The following is an 18966-nucleotide window of genomic DNA, read 5'->3' on the forward strand; positions in this document are numbered from 1 at the left end:
AAGCCAGATTCACTCAACAACTGGGTTACTAACTTATCAACTGCAGCAATTCACTTAACAACAGAGACAAGAAAGGTTGTAAAATGGAACAAAACTCACTTAACAAATGTCTCACTAAACAACAGGAATTTTGGACTCAATTGTGGTCATAAGTTGAGGACTACCTGTACTGCTTCATTTTATTCTGCACTTCTCCTTTTTACATACTGTATATCTAGAGACATACAAAATATAGATGGCATACATTGACAGTGTTGACTGTTAGCAACTACACAGATAAACTTTCTCCAGGATGATCTGCTACTGCAACCACTACTTCGGGTCTCCCAATGGTGCACCCATCAAAAATGTAATTGGTCCATCCATCTTGCTGCTGATGGTAACTTCTCTTCTCCAGCATTATAGACTTCTCAAGGAAGATGCAATTTGATAAATGTGAACAAAATAAAATAATTTTATATTCTCAGGTGTCTTCTCCCACAACAAAATTCCAAAAGTGTCAATATTCCTTCTATCTTGCTTTTCCAAACTCAGCTTTTACTTCCATACAATTTCACAGATGACACTGTTGCTTAGAGGATTTTGATCTTTGTAAATACAGTCACATCATGGCATCTGAATAACTTTTCCAAGAAATTCACTACTATCCTGAGTGGCTCTGGGTACGTAGAGCTTTTGGATCCAGGAGTTTAACATCTTTAGTTGTGGATGGGATAGCAGTGCCCCAGACAGACCCGGTGCACAATTTGTGAGTCCTCCTAGACTCACAACTCCTGCTTGAAGAACAGTCAACAACAGTTGTGGTTAGGAGGGCTTTTGCACAACTGTAGATTGTGTGCCAGTTATGCTGTTTCCTAGATCGTGAGGTGCTCAGTCACTCATGCCCTGATCATCTTGTGCTTGGGTTACTGCAATGCACTCTACATGGGACTACCCTTGAGGAGCATTTGCAAGCTATAGCTTGCACAAAATGCAGCAGCACAAACAGTCTCAGGGCTCCTAGGGTGAGCCATGTTGCACTAACTGCACTGGTTGCTAGTTTGGAGTACAATTCAAGGTGTTGGTTATTATCTTTAAAACCTTATACAGGATGCCCCCAGGTTACCTGAGGAACTGTCTCACCCCAATGGGATTGTCTGCCCACTTATTCCGACAAAAGAGGTACTGGCTAAGAAATCGTGACTGGCAAGGTTGAGGAGAACCTTTTTTGCTGTGGCTCTGGAATATCATGCCCCATGAGGGGAGTTGTTTGGTAGAGGGACGGGCTACATAAAATAAATCTTACTAAGTACTAATCTGCAGTGAATTTCTCTCAATTATCTAGTGTGCATCAGCAATAATGTTTCATCTTTTTTTTGAACAGCTGTTGACATCTTGTTTTCTATGTGACGTTTAATTCATATTAGGGTGATCCTAAGTATTATTTTACTATCATGTGAAATGAAGGATATTGCACACTCTCCTTTATTTGGTATTGTTGTGTAGACTGCTCTAACAGTATAATAGAATTGAAATTGTGTTGTTGGTATGTTTGCCAGCTTGAGTCATTTATAAAAAATAATAAAAATGGCATATAAGTAAATAAAAACAAATAAACCTGCTACACAACAGGCAAATGACCCTCCCTCAAGGGTTAAGCCTTGAACAAGCAGATACTAATTGCACGCGACCTTTCCATCTTTAAGACCGACGAATCGGTGGCTGCTGTTCCTTGGAAGGGGCGGGCTTTAAGTGTCTCTGCCTCGACCATTGGGTATTTCTGACCAAGCGCAGGCGTGAAAGGAGCGAAGGCTTTCCTTGTTTCTCTTGCCCTTCTTTGAAAGCGAGGCGTGCGATTCGCTAAGTTGGGAATAGATCATTTTTTTTAAATTATTATTATTATTGCAGGTCTATGGCTGCTTCAGGCTCACCTTCGTGGCCGGGAGAAGGACCGCGGCGGCGATGATCCCAACCCCGCGGCACCAGCACGTGGGTCCGGAGGGTCCCTTCAGTGCTGTGTATGAGCCCGCCGAAGACACCTTCTTGCTGCTCGACGCCCTCGAGCGGGATGCCGAGGCTCTGAGAAGCGCCGGGTGAGGCGGCGATCGGCGGACGATCGGCGGACTGAGGACGGGCGGGCTTGGCAAGGGCACCGTAGGAAACATTGCTACGCATTGCAATTTACATAGTCGACTGGTACCCATCATATATGAGAGGATTAAAAGAGTAAACAGATCACCCAGTTATCATTGACTGATCTTAGTCTTGAAAAACTTAAGTAGGGTTCGTCAGAGTTAATATTTGACAGGGAAACCGACAGGAAAAGGCAGGGCTTGAAGTGGAGATGGGGAAAGACCCTTGTGGACAAAGACAGTGGCAAGAAGTATATGGAATCCAATTCACTTCAAAGGAGGTTTCATCTTTTTGTAATCTGTTAAATAACATCATACAACTCACCATAATGTATAAACTTTCTGGAAACTTAACTTGTGGCCTGTTATCTGTATCAATTTTCCAAAGCAATATGCTGCAAATACCATGTACATATTATGTTCTGTTGCAGAAGAATTGTTTGGCCATTATTGCATCCATTGCCAGAAAATATTTTTTGCTGGAAAAAGTTCAGAAAAACTTGTATAAAGAAAAGTTATGTGTGTGTATTCACCACCAACCACCACCCCCCCTCAAAAAAAACCCTGCTTGATATTACTAGAATTACACCTAGCTCCAGTGACTAAGAATAAAGCAAATAAGCATCTCTGGAATATTAATGTACAAGTAAAATCCAGACATGAATAGAATAAAATCTATAAAGCCTCTAGACTTGGGTGTAAAATAGCATTGCAAGTAGAATTTATCAGTCTGAGAAATCAGCAGAGTTGAATAATAGTAATAATAGCAATAATTTATTAAAGTTGGATGCAACCCAATACTGAACAGCTCTGGGAAGCATACAAATATAATTGATTTAAATTACAATTATGACAATGATTTTTTTTTTACAAATGAAGGCAAATATACAAGTCCCAGAATAATGTTGCAAAATCCAGTCTGGGTCAGTCACCAGGACCAGAGGTTGACTGACCCAGATTGGATCTTATTTATAGTTACAAAGTACATTTATTAAATTTATAGGCTGACATTACTCATTGACTGCTGGATCTAGTTTTTAATTTGAAAACTGATAGCTCAAAAATGTATACATTAAACCATGTACGTTTTGTATGTAACATTGTAAGGCTCATTTTAATCTCTGAACTATTATTTTTGCATTTGTTTAGCATTGATATATGCCTTGAAGTAGGATCTGGATCTGGAGTAGTTTCAAGTTTTTTAGCTTCAGTTGTTGGATCCAAAGCATTTTACATGTGAGTATTTATACACCATTTGAGTTATATAAGATAAGCAAGAAATAGGGTGTTTCTGATGCATATTTTTGTTAGTTAAATAATTCAGCATAGTCTTTGGAATGTGAATATAAACTATTATTACATGTAAATTTGGATTATGTCAATGGTATAATGCTTCACTCAGTAAAAAAAATTAGATAAAAAATAAAATTTGGTGTTAAATAGTGTATCTGACAGTTCTACAAAATGTCTCAGTTCAGAACTGCTTGTATTTTACTATTGTTTTAGAAACCAATATTTACCTGCTTTAATGTGTACATTTAAGGTACAACACATAAAAGACATTACACTGAATCAAGATTTACAAGTTTGCAGATGGCTGAAACTTTGAGAATCAGTCATAATTCCAATTTGCTTAGTGCTGTTGTAAATCAACCCCAGTCCAGCACTGGTCCGCAGCATGCCAGAAACCGGAACGCGCAAACAAGGCAACACAAAACCACGCCCCTTGATCACTGAACAAGTGGTTTTTAACCAAGGACATAAGTATTTCATGAAACCAGGGATATCTCTGGAAGGCATCAGAAAAATCAAGATGGCAGTACAATCAAATATCTGATCTAAATTACATCTGACCAATTGTTTTCTAAGGTAACCAAAGATAGCTTCTGTTTACTAAAATGTACTCTTGTGTATACAGGTGTACTGATATCAACCCTGCAGCTGGTCTATGCACTGCAGAGACAGCTAGAGAAAACAATGTTCACATTCAGCCAGTAATTACTGACCTGGTAAGACATACATTATAATTGTTTTGGTCAGCAAATTTTAAAATGTTACTAATATTCAAACATAGTTTATGTTAAATTTTAGGATAAGAATGGTTATTATAACATGAATGTCTAGAAGTAATGGAGCTCTTCTGCTTGCCTATGTACCAGTCAGCTGATTTCATGATACAGGTTGTGATCTACCCTGCTGTGATATGTTTTCAAATGATTAGTTTGACTCATGTTAGTGGTGCTTGGTACCTCAGTGTATTCTAGCTTGGGTGCAGAATGAGTGACTAGCAAAAACATAGAAGTTTTAGTGACAAATATCTTAGCTATCTAAAGCATGTGAATGATAGAGAAAAGTTGTTGCATGCAGGCTTCTTTATCCATTATATAATGTATGATAAACCGATTTTTTAGGCTGCATCATACTTTTAATTATATGAAATTTAAAGACCAGAAAGCTGGTACCGAATAGATATATTTTTAATATTGTAGTTTTCCTGGAATAAGCACTGGTAGATAAGTGATATGGGAATATTAGCTTGCATTAGATTTCATATGTTTGGAAAAAAATTATATGCTTGATAAAATCTCTCCAATACCTGCTTTTCACTTTCCTCCTTGTTTCTTCTTTGAATTAGATTATGCATCTGTAAGAAGGAACCTGTATCTTTCAATATCTTTTGTAGTAAACCTGCAAAATCATATGCATTACATAAATGCTAATGTTTTTATTTATGTTTAGGTAACAGGATTGTTGCCACGATTACATGGAAAAGTTGATTTGCTGTTATTTAACCCACCTTATGTGGTAACCCCTTCTGCTGAGGTATGATCATATGAGATTTAAGAACAATCACCAACTGTAATAATGTACAGCTTCTGTAAAGTATCACTAGTATTGTAAAGTATCACTACTGTTTCCCCAAAAATATGACCTATTCCAAAAGAAAGTCTTAGCTTGATTTCTACACACGTGTCCAATAAAGCCCTACCCCCAAAATAAGCCCTAATTAAGACTCATCCAGTCCAGGGTACACAGATAAAAATTAAACTAGGGAGGGGATGGGGGGGTGGAGCTGCCCTACTACTTACCTCGGATAGTTGCAACTAGGCCTCCCATACCTCGTCCCATTTTTTCTGTAGCTGGAAGGCTTTCCTAAAGGCCTTTGTAGCCGATAACAGTTATCTGTTATCGGCTGCAGAGGCCTTCAGGAAAGCCTGGTTTTCCTTGCTGGCTGAGGAAGTTCCTGAAGGCCTCTGATAACGCCTGCAAGTGAGGTGAGTCAGTGGAAACACCCCACCCCCCAAAAAAAAAAAAGACGTGCCTTTTTTGGTGGCAAAAAGAATATAAGACAGGGTCTTATTTTGGGGGGAAACATGGTAGTATTGTAAAGTATCACTAGTATTGAAAACAATCAATTAGTTGGAAATTGATTTTTTCATACCCCAGCTTTTGTATTTCTAAATCACTACTTATACATAGAACATTATCATCCTTCACTTATGCTTTTGCTTGTTTCTACATCTTCTCTTTATATTTGTATCTTAACCCCAATTCCATAGAAGCATAGAATATGATCATTGACTATATCTTGGAGATATACTTTGGCTCCCTGTCCATTGAAGAAATCCACTATTGCAGCATCTAACAGCTGAAGAAGAATCTACCATTTCTCAAGAAATACAGAACAAGAACTGCAGAACAATTCTTAAACATGCTTAATGTCCAATAGAAATATGCATTATTCTTCTTCCTTGCCCTGTCTTCTGAAATAACTTTGAACAAGTCTACTGTGCCTTCTATATAACAGCCTTTCAGTTCAATTTTCCATATTTTATTTGTTCTAGATACAAACTCATGGAATTGAGGCAGCCTGGGCTGGAGGTAAAAATGGCAGAGAGGTTATGGATAGACTCTTTCCACTTGTGTCAGACTTACTATCGGCAAGAGGATTGTTTTATTTAGTTACAATTAAAGAAAATAATCCAGGTAGCACATCTCAATTTCTTCTTAAATGTGGTGGTTGATTGTCTTGCAAAATACTTTTTAATAGTTATGTCAAATCTTTTGAGTCCTGGGTAAAAATTGTATTTCAAATTTGATTGTGGTAGGTGCAGGCTGAGGTTTGTTACACTAGTATCTGTATTACCATGTTGCTATTAAACACCATCAACAAAAGAATATAGATGCTCTTTCAAATGTAGAGACAAATTATAAAGAAAATGAAATGAAGCACAGGGACTGTTTTTCTGGCATTCATACATTGGGCAGATTAACTTGTTTAACCTGCACTGAATGCACAGGGTTGTAGCCATTACAAGATATTGGGATCTAAAGAAATAGACTTTCTTTTTTATTATATAGAAATAATATACATGGAAATAGCTCCAGTGCACTGTCATTTTTTTTCTCCAAGATTTAGTTAGGTTAGCAGTAAAGTAAGTTATTTCAAAACTGAATGATAATCTCTTGTTTTAAATTGCAGATGAAATTATTAAAATATTGCAGGAATGTGGTTTAAATGGCAATAAAGTAATTTCCAGACAAGCAGGAAGGGAGTATCTCTCAGTACTGAAATTCTACAAATCCTGAAGCTGGCTTCTGGAGGAATCTTTGTTTTAAAATGCTATCTTTGATTAATTAAGATTAAATTCTAACTGCTGAAAACTAGCACACATTAGTATATTATCTTAATTTTAAAAATATGCATATTTCCATATGTGTAAAATCAAAATTTTGACAAATTTATAAAAGTGGAAAGTAAAATACTGCATAAACATTGTTACAATCCTATCATACAAGTACTTAGAAGCGAGATTATGGCTGTTGTTCCAAGTTGCTTCTTTTTATTTGAATAATGAACTTAGCATGGAATTCATTCTCTTGTTTCTATTGCATATTCTGAGTTCAGGGGTTGCAAAGTTAAAGTAGCCCCGTTTCAAGCTTGAAATAGCTTTTTCAATGTTTGAGAAATGTTCCAAGTTTATAAAATACTTATTGATATTTCACATTGACTTGGTAGAAATAAGAACAAGTACCTGCAAGGCAATAGTTTAAGTAAAAACAACTGTTTCAAGTTTGAAGTCATTATTTCAATTTCATAATAACTGTTTCAGATATAGAATATTATTAGTCAAAACACTTAAAATATGGTTGGAACAGATGTTTTAAACTTGAATGCTTAAATTCAGAATCTTTTGCACACCACTAGTCCCTACTACAGTACTAGTAACTGCTATAAGCTGCACTAGCTGGCTCACAATATAGTTTGCCAATACCTCAAATCCAATATACAGTTTAAGAACCAGTACCACAGATGCATATGTGAGTATCTCAAGTGTGTGTCTACCCCTCTCATTTTAAACCTTTAATACCAATTCTAATCATGATCTCTAATTGAGCAAACAGTTAAATTGCTCTTCATGCTGCTAAAAATCTTTCAACCTTAACAGGGCTTATATAAGACAGGATATAATACGTAATAGCCAACTGGTCAAAAACTGTTACATGTCACCCATTTCTACTTTTCACATCTGAATATTATTAATGCAAAGATAGTGAGCAATACCAAGACATGATCAATCAGTTTGAACTTTTTATTGAAAGGGAAAAAATTAAGGTTTTACTGCTCAGTCCAAGGATGATGGTTTTAGGCTCGCTTGAAGCAGAAAAAGGAGGTACATCAGAAGAAAGTCTCTCGGCAAAGAGGGCAAGTGGACTTGTTGCTAGATGTAAACCATTTGTACTAGAGGGATTCAGAAAGCAAATATTAAAAATACTCCAGCATTTACTATTCCCAATTAAACACTAGCCAGTCAAGATTGAATATGGCATATTTAAATGATCTCTAAAGAGAAATATTAAGAGCCTATTTGTAATGAAGTATTTTCATGGAACAGCCTCGTAGCTAACAATACTATGAAAGAGTATACTCTTTCACAAGCCAGTTTCCTTTAAGCTCTGGTTTACATTGAAGGCATAGAAAACCCTGAAAAATAAAAACTTTTATTGCCCCCCTGAAAACAGCAAATCATTTCAGGTTAAAGATTCCCATAATTTGCTAAAGAGCTCCCTTTACAAAATTAGCAATAAAATATTTTCTTGAGCTATTTATATAAATGTTCATAGGACTATTAGTAGCATTAAAGCCATATACATTTCAAGCTTGTTTTCCTACAGAAATATGACTAGTCAAGATACTTACCAGGCAGGCTGAATGGAACTTTTTCTTGCATGTTCTGCAAGCTTTTTTGGGGAGGGAGTAGTTGGAACCATGTATGACTGAGAAACAGATCATGCAGTCTTCAACGCCCTCAAATCGTTTGTCCACATTGTTTTTCCACAATGCTAGCCCTTCCATAATGCTTCCATTCTGTTGGGAAAATAATGCATTTCAGCTTTGTGCAATATCACCATCTTTTACAATTTCCTACAAATGCATGTAATATAATGCAGTGTATAATATATACTGTAAGGTCTTTAGGTGTTGATGTGCTGAATAATCAGTTTGACCGACTATATACTTTCCTGGGATACTGTTGCAGCACTGGAGATCAGTTATGTGATCTGGGAAGAATGCTGCTGCTTTATAAACTGCCCAACAAGTACCATTATGAGTCCTAGACAATTTTTTTTACCTTTCAAGTAGTTCAGGTACCTCTTTTTAGAGCAGATCTAATTCATATGACCAAAGTCAAGACTGTATATGAAAAAGTACCTGATGAGTGAGATAAGTGCTAAGCTGTAGCATCCAATTGCGCCATTGCTGAACTGCTACACCAACCCTTTTCCCACTCTCTACAGCTATGGAGCCCAAAGGATAATTTGGGGGAAGCTGTATAATCAATTCAATGAATATATCATCAACTGAGTAAGTAGCAATGACTTCTCGAGTGGCAGATCGAGCTTTTACCTGTAAAAACAAAAATGTGATCATTTATTATAGCAACAATGTTTTGATCCTATTGTTTACTTTCAAGATATAGCATAACAAACCTAATTGGGACAGAAATTTCCATCACCTAAGCAAAGCAGTCATTAGGTGAATCATCACATGATCCTGCCATTTAGTGATGGTAGTTCCAGTTGAACTAGTTAGACAAGGATCACACATTTTTCCCGCCTGTCTGACCTCCATTTCAACTCCATCTATCTCCCGTCCCATCTCTATCCTTTTGGTTGCCCTGCACTCTACTACCCCGCTACCCCTGCCACTGACTTTTACTATTTTCCTTCTGGCCAGCTGAGGCAGTTGTTAATCTTTGTGTTGCCTTCCTGAGACCTTAACAAAGCTTCATGGAGGCCATGCAAGACCCAACACCTGCACTGACCGGCGTGCCTTGTCAGCAGTGGGAGGCAAAGGTGACAGGACAGGTGGGAGTGCAGCACCACTAAAAGGCCAGAGATAGAAGGGAGGGGAGTTTAAATATACACTGCGGTCATAAAGTGTGCTGCCAAGTGACCAAAAATTGATCATATGACCGCAAGGCCATGCAATGGCTGTAATTCCAAGGAATAGTCATATTTACCATTCATTCAATGTTGTAACTTTGAAGAGTTCCTGGATAAATGGTTATTAAATGAGGATAAACTACGTGATTTTTGTTTTCAAATTTTATGTTTAAGCAACAATGAAAAACAACTGTTTTCTGAGTTGATTGGAAGCACTGGCACGGAGGTGATCTTAGGGCTGCTCTCAAAACAATGCAGATCGATCTGCAAGCTAAGCATTCTTCCATGAAGCATTTCTGTTCCAATAAGTTCCTAAGTTGTTTACATTACTAAATTAAAAATGCCTTAGAACAGCAGTCCCCAATCTTGTTGGGACCAGTTTTGTGGAAGACAATTTTTCAGGGGGGGGAGGGGGCAACCTAGATCCATGCAGTTTTGCTTGCCTGCCACTCACCTCCAGCTGTGCGGCCATTTTCCTAACAGGTCACAGACAGATACTGATCTGCAGCCCACAGGTTGGGGGATCCCTGCCTTAGAATATATGCAAAAACCTAGTTATTGTTGGGTAGTGCCTCTTCCTCAAATAATGGCTTTTCTTGTAGAAATAAATTCAAGGTGACAATTCCACATGTACCTACAGTATTTGGGATTATTTCATATGTATTCTATTAAATCTTTAGATGCAATTAAAATAAAGCAAAAAAGTTGATTAGTTTACTTGTAAGAAATGTAAGTTATGATTACCAAGCATATGAATTATGCTGATTTTTCTTCACAGAAAAATTAAGCTCATTCATAACAACACAGAATCCATTCTGTTTTTAAAAGCTCTTCAATATAAGTATCTAAGCATCTTCTATCTTGTGAATGTAAGATTAATATGTTAGACTTGATCATTTGTATAGATTTGTATTCTAAGCAGCCTAATGGTAGACTTAGATTATTAATTAAAATATTGAATAGTGGATACAAGTAGTCCACGACATATGACCACAATTGAGCCCAAAATTTTTGTTACTAAGTGAAACATTTGTTAAGTGAATTTTCCCCCATTTATGCCTTTTCATGCCACAGTTGTTAAGTGAATCACTGCAGTTAAGTTAGTAACACCATTGTTAAATGAATCTGGCTTTGCTTGTCAGAAGTTACAAAGGGGGATCAATGTAACCCAGCTGCCATTTTGATCATGTGACCATGAAGAGGGTGCAACGATATTAAGTGTGAAAAATGATCACAAGTCACTTTTTTCAGTGCTGTTGTAACTGAATGGTCACTAAATGAACTGTTGTAAGTTGAAGACTATCTGTATTGTGGAATGGAAAGTAACATCTGACTATTAATATTAATTCAGCCTTACTTAACCCAGTTTGAACATCTTTAGGTGGAAAGATGTTCACTATGCTATACTATTATAAACATGCATTACTGTATTTAATAAAGTACACCATGAAATGCACATACAGACAGTGAGATAATAAAAAGATAATGATACAAACCGTCATGCCATTAAACAACTGGGTACTGCTCTGTACAGAAGATATTTCTTGGGAGGACAGTATGCCACTAACATATTTGCTTGTAAATTTATCTACAATGTTGAAGACTCGTTTCTCACAGCTGTTCCACCAAAGACGAACCATAGCTGGCAGATCTTTTAAGGTCATGCAATAGACAGTGCAAGCCAAATGTGGAATATGTGAGGACATTGCTAGTGTATCTATAGAAAAAATGGAAAAAATATAGAAATAAAGCCAGTTTAAAAAGTGTTGGAGTTTCATGCTTTCAATTATAGTATTTCCATTTCTTAGTAATGTGAGTAAAATAGTATACATTCTTACTTGAATTACTCAATTGGCTAGGGCTTATTCTAAGCCTGTGATGGTGAACCTATGGCACACGTGCCACAGGTGGCACGCAGAGCCATTTGTGCGGGCATGCGAGCCCCGGCCAAACTTACCTGTGCATGGACGCGCCTCCCAGCTGATTTTCGGCCTCTTTGAGGTTGTTTTCGCTTTTCCAGAGGCTCGAGGAAAGCCTCTGCAGCCTTGGGTGGCCGAAAAATGGGCCTTCTGGAAATAACGGAAGTGCCTGTTTTCAGCCTCTGGAGCTCAGGAAAGGCTGTTTTTGCCCTTCTGGAGGCTCGAGGGAAGTCTCTGCAGCCTCTGGAGGCCAAAAAACTGGACTTCTGGAAATACCGGAAGTGCCCAAACGGCCCATTTTTGGCCTCCTGAGGCTGCAGAGGCTTCCCTTGGGCCTCTGGAAGGGCGAAAACAGCCTTCCTCGGGCTCCAGAGGCCTTCCAGAGGCTGCAAATGGGCATTTCCGGTACCTTGAGCCTCCGGGAAGACGAAAATGGCCTCAAATGGGCCAAAACTCAGCTAGGAGATGTGCACATGCACAGCGCAAGGGGGCGGGGGTGTTGCGTGCACATGCAGGGGCAACATTGCATTGTGGGTGCCGGCGCGCGCATGATTTCAGCACACCACAACAAAAAGGTTCGCCATCACTGTTCTAAACTAAGGATAGCTTTCAAAATTATTCCAATTCCAAGCTGCCTATATGTCAAATCTATTACATGAGAGAAAACTCTTGCTCTTTTCTCAAAATGGTATTCCCATCCCCACCCCATGGCCATGCTGACCAGGAATTCTGGGAACTCCAACAGGTTTAGAGGCATTACCCTGTTACTGCACAAATTTAAGAACTCTGGCTTCTTCCTACGTTAGAGACAGTGAAATGCCTCACAATCATTCACTGATAGTTTTGGCTACTTGTTTATCTTATTTTTCCTCTCCATTGGCCACTAAAAGGAAAAAACTTGTGGGCAATCATCCCAGATTTCTATTAACATGGGATGGTGACCATATAGAAGCATGCAAATTCTTTTGGCTTGGAATTTCAAAGGGGAAAAAAATCTATGAGAACACTGCAAGGATTGGCAAGTCGGAGAGAACGCACATTTTGAATTAACCAAAATTTCTTGAGCTTTAACTGGGACCTATTCAGCAAAGAGTGCCATCCATTTTGCGCTGATTGTACATGTATTACTGCAATATAACAAGGATATTTAGGAGACATTTGTTCTGCCATTAAACCACCTGAAAATAGGGCAATATTTTAGAGGACAATGACTACCCTAGAGGAGTCCTAACCAAAAAAAATCTCTTAAATAATGAAATGCAGAAAAATTAAGGATATTTTGACTTGCCTTTGATGTCTAAATCAAGCTCTTCAGTAAAATATGTTTTTATATCTTTATTTGAAAGTTCTGATGTTGATCCAGGAAAAGTTGGGTTTTCTGGCATAAGCCTGAACAAGTGATATAATAGTTTATTCAAACTCTTAGTTCTTCGAAGGTACTGTGAATAAAGAGCTCGAAGCTGGAGGAAAAGTAACATGTAAAATAATTCCCATGAATTATGAAACGTTATAATAAAATAAGAACTCTTTCTGTAAAATGCCCCTAAAGCATCTGCATCAACAGACCATGAAGTAAATGGAATAGAGAAAGGTTCATTTAAAAGTATGTTTTCATTTTCTTTGATTTCTACTCTCAGCATCTAGTGAGCCCTTGTGGCCCCTGTGGAAAGGCCCATACAAAAAGCACCACTGGTACTAGAGACCATTGGTAGCAGGGATAAAATTGTCAGGTAATAGCATGAGAACAGATGATGGATAAACGGTACATCCACGTAATATTATACCAACATATCCTTATATCCTCTAAGCAACCTGAGATTATGCATCATGTTTACAGGCAAAGACCGAATGACTATCAAATCTTACTTTAAAATTTGCCTAACAAAATTTATTTTTATTTCATCTTATTTGTCAACCAAACAGTTTACATTTCATTATTAACAACAATAATAAAAATAGCCCCAGCAGCTCAATATTGCTTTCCTATTGCTAGGTGTGGAATATTTTTTTCCGTGTTCTTATAGGCAGATGAGAATACTTTCGATTTTAAGTTCCTAGTTCCTAATTCCTGATCAAACAACCTGCAATGAATTTATTTCTATTGCTAATAGTAAAATGCTTATGTACACAGATCAGCACTTTAACTGAACTGACTTGTTACCTGAAGGGTTCATAGGGTGGTGGATGGAAAATAAATAATTTACCTGGGAAGAAGCTCCTTTGAAGAAAGACAGAATTAATTTCCAGGTAAGAAGATACCCTAAAATAATGCAAAACTCAATACTCATTGGCTGAATTTCTGCAAATTCTCCAACTGGGATGCATTCTAGGATCTTTTCTAGTAAATCTTCCTGAGTGGTAAGAACAGTCATAAGTGCTGCTGGTGGGGACCTAAAATAAAAGGATGAAATACTGTGTGTAGAAAAAGAGCAATCTATTTTCTACACACACATACACACACACACACACACACACCACACACACACACCTTAAGAGAGCCTTATTGCTTAAAATAGATTAAGCAATAGTATGAGTAACTTTCATAATATAGTATTCTTTTCAATTCTTGGTCATCCATGGCATCCATAATTATATAATTATCACGCATAGTTTTTCATTTATGAGTTTAAAAGCTCATATCTCTTCCTCCATAGCACAGTGTGCAAATATCCAACAGGAAGCTCCAAAATGCATTAGTTTGAGGAAGACTTTTTCTATCTGATACCTCTTTCCAACTAAAATAGATTTTTTTTTTCTCTTGTCTCTAGTGACCATGAGTAACGGCCATAATTTCCTCCAACCTAAAGAAAAAGAGAGCTAGGACTCTTAAAACTTAAGTAATCAAACTCTTCATTATTGCATACCTTTTTAATACATAAACTAAGTAGAGTTAATCTTCAAAAAATCTCAATTTAATTTAAATTCATGTTCAGAAACTTAAGTTCATGGTCAATACTGGAATTTGGTAACACAAATTTAACATATTTACACAAAAATCTTCATTTACAAAATGTTTAATGTTATGGTTTTTCCTATATATAAATCTCAACATTGCTAAAATACTATTTGTTTTACCCTACTACATTGATTTCTAACCTCTGATATTAAAAAAAAACTATCCTACTTTTGTTTCTTCAAAAAAAGCACTGTTACACTGTGGCAAAAATAGCAAATGGTTGAAACTAAGTATGTCTCATTTTTATTATTTTGACAAATAACTCAAGGTAGTGAACATATCCAACACACCTTCCTTCTCCTATTTTCCCCACAACAATAACCCTATGAGTGGGTTGGGCTGAGAGAGAGTAACTGGCCCAAAGTCACGCAGACAAGCAAGTCTACAAATCATTGTAAATATAAAATGAAACATACAGTAATAGTTCCTCTTCTTCATCACCATAGGACCTGAGATCCACATTGTCAAATTTAGGTAAATCAGACATTAACCTAGAATATCAAATAAAGAAATGAGAAGAACCTATTTATATTTTTATAGCATAAATATTTATGACTTTGAGAAGTAATCATAATAAAATGACATCATATTAAAACATTAATTTTTAGTATATGATAGACCCAGTCATTAAAACGCTACAGTAACAGACTTGGTTTTTTATTAAATAGCTGCCTTGGTGGACATGGCCAGTCACAAACTACCAATTCACCAGTCATTTTAGATACTATTTACATTCCGGGGTATGGGGATTTCTATGAGAGAGAAAGATATATCCACTGGTACATATTAGATTAGATGCTTATGTTTGGCTTGGAAGAACGCCAGATTCTTATTGAATGAAAAGTAAGTCATGCAGGTCAAGGAACCCAATGGCCAAGATGATTAACTGAGTCACACTGGTGCCTAAAAGATTCATATTGTACATATCTGGAATACAGCAATGAATCAGAGTACTTTTGCAATACAATGAACTAGAAGTTTATTTTCATTTTGCTCCCTCCTCCAGGAGATTCTTATACATGCCATATCCATGAAGAAATTATTAAAGGAAGCTCTAAAGAATACATTAATAAATATCTCTTTACTGTACTGCCCTATCCAGCTCATAAAAATCTGAACTATATGGGCCTGAGGCTATAATCACTACTTCTGTTATCTTCCACTGGAAACAAAGCTTGGGTTGATTAAGAAATTATTAGTATATAGAAAATGTATCATATTTTTGTATTATGGTAAAGAATAGTGTTTCTATATTCCCTAGCTTTAAAGTATTTCCTAATACTGATAAAATTAAAAATGGAACTAGATCACAGCATGCTCTGAGGAAATTGGAAATAACTTACTTGTTTAGCATGTGGTACACTGTAATTTGAACAGGTCTAGCTCTGAAGATTAATAATGGAGAAAAAGTATTTAACAAAGTCTGTAGATTGTCAGGGAGATTTGTTTTCTGGCCAGCAACAAATTTGGCAGGAAGCCTGTGGTTCAGTAACTGATCCTTTGATATATACGTTAAAGCTTTACCCAAGGATTTTAACATGGAATTCTGAAATGATGTTTCCATTACATCTTGTTCTTTTCCTGTATAAAAGGTAATTCACAGCCTGAAATTATTATAACAAATATTCAAGTAGCAATTATAAAGAATGATTTCCATCTAAATTGCCATAAATAATATCCAGTCGTACTTTCCTGGAGTGTTAAATAGCCTTTCAAAGTATTTTTATGTTATGGCTCTACATTGCCTGTCTTGTATATTTACCGTCCATCATAGACTTACTGGTGATTTTTGCCAAGAGAGGCAGAAGCAAGCTATGAATGCCTTCCGAAAAGAAGTCCTGCCATTCAGACATGAGGTTTTTTGGAAATTTTTCAACAATTTCAGGAGTTGCTGCCTGGAAGTAGGCACTCAGAGAACCACTCAGGTCACAGCTAACAGAAGCAAAGACTTGTACCTGTGCGGCAGGAAAAACTTCTGGGTTTTCACAGGTTGTCTGCAAACAATTAAATTAAATTATTCTTTTTCATAGCAAATTTCAAAACATGTCACATCAAGTAATATTTGTTATATAACTTTTTAGCTATACATTAAAAAAATCTACCATTTTATAACAAATCAAAATGATTTCCAAATTCCTCCAAAGTAGATTCTAGCAGTTAATAGATAACTCTTTAAACAATATACACAAATACGCTTTTAGCCACTTATATTTTAATAATTACTATTCCATATTTTAATCCATACTTTAATTTAGTATAGACAGGACTAACACACCTTAATTAAGGACATGAATATATTGATACAATGAATGGTTCTGTTTGCAGAGTACATGCCGAAACAGAAGCATACAGAAACAAGACTGAGTCCACATTATTTTCAATACTGAGTTAATTTAGTTGCATAAAAACCTTAAACATTTTATAGCCAGAATCATAGAATACTGATCATGTAATAAACTTACTGATTTACATTGGCTTTTTCATTATATTTTACATTTTCAAACAATGAGATGTTTTTCCCACAAGAAATGTGAAATTCTTTAAATGCAGAAACCATATCATTATTTTTATGTTTTTTACTTACTTCTAACCATGCTAGCATGGAGCACATCACAAAATCCCATTCATTCTCCAATAAGGAGACAGGCTTCTTCAGCAACAGAGAAATGAAACGGATCATTTCTATATTTAAACCAAGCAGCTGTGGATTTGTTTCTTGTAAATTGCTGGGGCAAAATATTAAGAAAATGTTTAGAAGCTAAACTAAAATGAAAGGGCAAGACAAGTGTTTGTATTACAATTAAACCAACACCTCCAATTTTTCTTCTGTCAGGATTCTGTTTACTAAAGAAAACATTCAGGTGAGAAAGTTCAAAATAAACAACTGTTTGTTGAATGCAAAAAACAAGAACATATTTCCAATAGAAAAAAGTATATGCAGCTCAGCACTACACTGTGGAATTCTTGATGCTCTCTGAGCTGAGTTGTTTGCTTGCAGGATGTTTCAATACCCAAGCCAAGAAAACCATGAAGTTGGGTAATGAAATATCTACAAGCAAACAATCAAGCTTAGAGAGCACCAAGAACTCCACACGTATTTGATTTATGGACAGCTCAGCTTGTCTTATGGAGTATGTTAAGCTATTTCTCTTTGGTGAAAGCCAACATTCTCAAAGCACAAAAGTATATATTGAAATTAAGTTCCTTTGTATCGCAATGGCAGCTTTCAATAAAAAAAGAAACTGAATACATTATTTAATGAAATAATTGATTCTAGAAGTTTTTTTAAAAGTGTAACATTCATTATAATCTGTGAACAATAAGATTGTATTAAGATGCACTCTTATTCCTGTTACACACATGATGTCTCTTCTAAAACAAAATGCATTTAAATGCTAGAACATCTATAGAGGACCAGTTTGACAAAGCTGATAAAAAAGACAAGCTTGCAATTATTGGACTAAAATCATAGATTGAAATAAACAAAATTTGACTATTATAATGCAAGCAAACCTATTTTAGTTATTCTATGAATTGTTTTGAAAAATAAGATAAATAATTCACCAGCTGAAAAGAAAACTATCTTCATAATCACTGCCCCAAGATATGATGACCTTCAATATTCCAGCCATTACTTCTCCGTAATCAGTATTTTTAGTATTCAAGCAGGAATTTAAAATGCCAAGATATCCAAATGCTCCTGAATAGTGTGAAATATAAATTTAATAAAAGTTAATAAATGTCCTTGAGTATATTAAGAAAACAAAAAGAAATGTGTTTAGTGATCAACTCAATACTGACAATTCTAGTAAAGTAACAAGATCCATTAAAATAGTTTTCTTATTATCAATTGCAAATAATAATGTGATTGTATGCACTAAACATCCTTCCTCTTCCAACTCAATGTAGCATTGGAGAAATTATTTAAGACACTGACCCTCAGTACCGAAGAGATCAGTTCCATTACATGTCATCAGTTTAGCTGTGAACCTAATCACAAGTTCTTCCTTATATTCCTCAGGTAAAACTGGAGACAGACTCTGAAGTGTATGCAGGTTTCCTTCAGTTAATGGGAAAAAGCTGTTCATGGGAAAAAGAAAATAAGAGAATCAATATAAAATTGTTTTTGTATTGATAAAAAAATTACAAAAATTAGGATGACAGAGAGTGTTATATGCAGAACTCTACGAGTAACAAAACATATCTAACTTCAAAAAAGTAAGACATTTTGGACAGCTGCACCATTTATTTGAAACAGTCATGGATCTAGGGTTAGAAATTTTTAATAATATAGGATATATTAAAGGCCATTAGAGAATTGAAGGTTTGTGTGTGTGTGTGTGTGTGTGTGTGTGTGTGTGTGTGTGTTACTGTTAGCTATTAGTTAATATAAGATTCAGATGCAAGAGAAAACTATTACTATCCTATGTATGTGTGTGTGTGTGTGTATAAAAACACACATATACACAAGTACAGCCCTACCGAAAAGGACAAAGGTTCTTCTGATTGAGACCAATAATGATAATGGCAA

The 18966-nt window shown here is 36.1% G+C and overlaps 2 protein-coding genes across 3 annotated transcripts in view; one reads left to right on the forward strand and one right to left on the reverse strand.

The window, feature by feature from the left end:
- The first annotated feature begins 1765 nt into the window (after nt 1-1765).
- Nucleotides 1766-6779, forward strand: HEMK2 (HemK methyltransferase 2, ETF1 glutamine and histone H4 lysine). Of its 2 annotated transcripts, none has more exons than XM_026664133.2 (6): nt 1766-2072; nt 3261-3347; nt 4030-4120; nt 4851-4934; nt 5957-6098; nt 6595-6779. In XM_026664133.2, the coding sequence occupies exons 1-6, from the start codon at nt 1942-1944 to the stop codon at nt 6699-6701; spliced, it is 642 nt and encodes a 213-aa protein (XP_026519918.2). In that variant the 5' UTR covers nt 1766-1941; the 3' UTR covers nt 6702-6779. The 2 variants fall into 2 exon arrangements, with proteins under 2 accessions (XP_026519918.2, XP_026519919.2); XM_026664134.2 differs by having other exon boundaries at nt 1816-2072; nt 5957-5993.
- Nucleotides 6780-7691: 912 nt separating this feature from the next.
- LTN1 (listerin E3 ubiquitin protein ligase 1) overlaps nt 7692-18966 on the reverse strand; it is a 35417-nt gene continuing 24142 nt past the window's right edge. Inside the window, exons 19-30 of the mRNA XM_026664132.2 lie at nt 18373-18515; nt 18000-18135; nt 17020-17161; nt 16216-16429; nt 15779-16016; nt 14852-14926; nt 13684-13870; nt 12768-12939; nt 11057-11277; nt 8827-9021; nt 8314-8481; nt 7692-7854 (exon numbers count right to left, since the gene is read on the reverse strand). Of these exons, the coding sequence (XP_026519917.2) occupies nt 7792-7854; nt 8314-8481; nt 8827-9021; nt 11057-11277; nt 12768-12939; nt 13684-13870; nt 14852-14926; nt 15779-16016; nt 16216-16429; nt 17020-17161; nt 18000-18135; nt 18373-18515 (1954 nt within the window). The 3' untranslated portion in view covers nt 7692-7791. The remainder of the gene's footprint in view (nt 7855-8313; nt 8482-8826; nt 9022-11056; nt 11278-12767; nt 12940-13683; nt 13871-14851; nt 14927-15778; nt 16017-16215; nt 16430-17019; nt 17162-17999; nt 18136-18372; nt 18516-18966) is intronic.

Source organism: Notechis scutatus, chromosome 5 (genome assembly GCF_049901735.1).
Source record: "Notechis scutatus isolate UNSWTSFEM ecotype Mainland chromosome 5, rNotScu1.2, whole genome shotgun sequence".
NCBI classification, from domain to species: Eukaryota; Metazoa; Chordata; class Lepidosauria; order Squamata; family Elapidae; genus Notechis; species Notechis scutatus.

Excerpts from the sequence above, each read along its gene's own strand:
- HEMK2 (XM_026664133.2), top strand. The coding sequence starts at position 1,942 with ATGATCCCAACCCCGCGGCACCAGCACGTGGGTCCGGAGGGTCCCTTC. Across the intron at positions 4,935-5,956 it reads TGGTAACCCCTTCTGCTGAG|ATACAAACTCATGGAATTGA; the intron begins GTATGATCATAT and ends TATTTGTTCTAG. Across the intron at positions 6,099-6,594 it reads AATTAAAGAAAATAATCCAG|ATGAAATTATTAAAATATTG; the intron begins GTAGCACATCTC and ends TTTAAATTGCAG.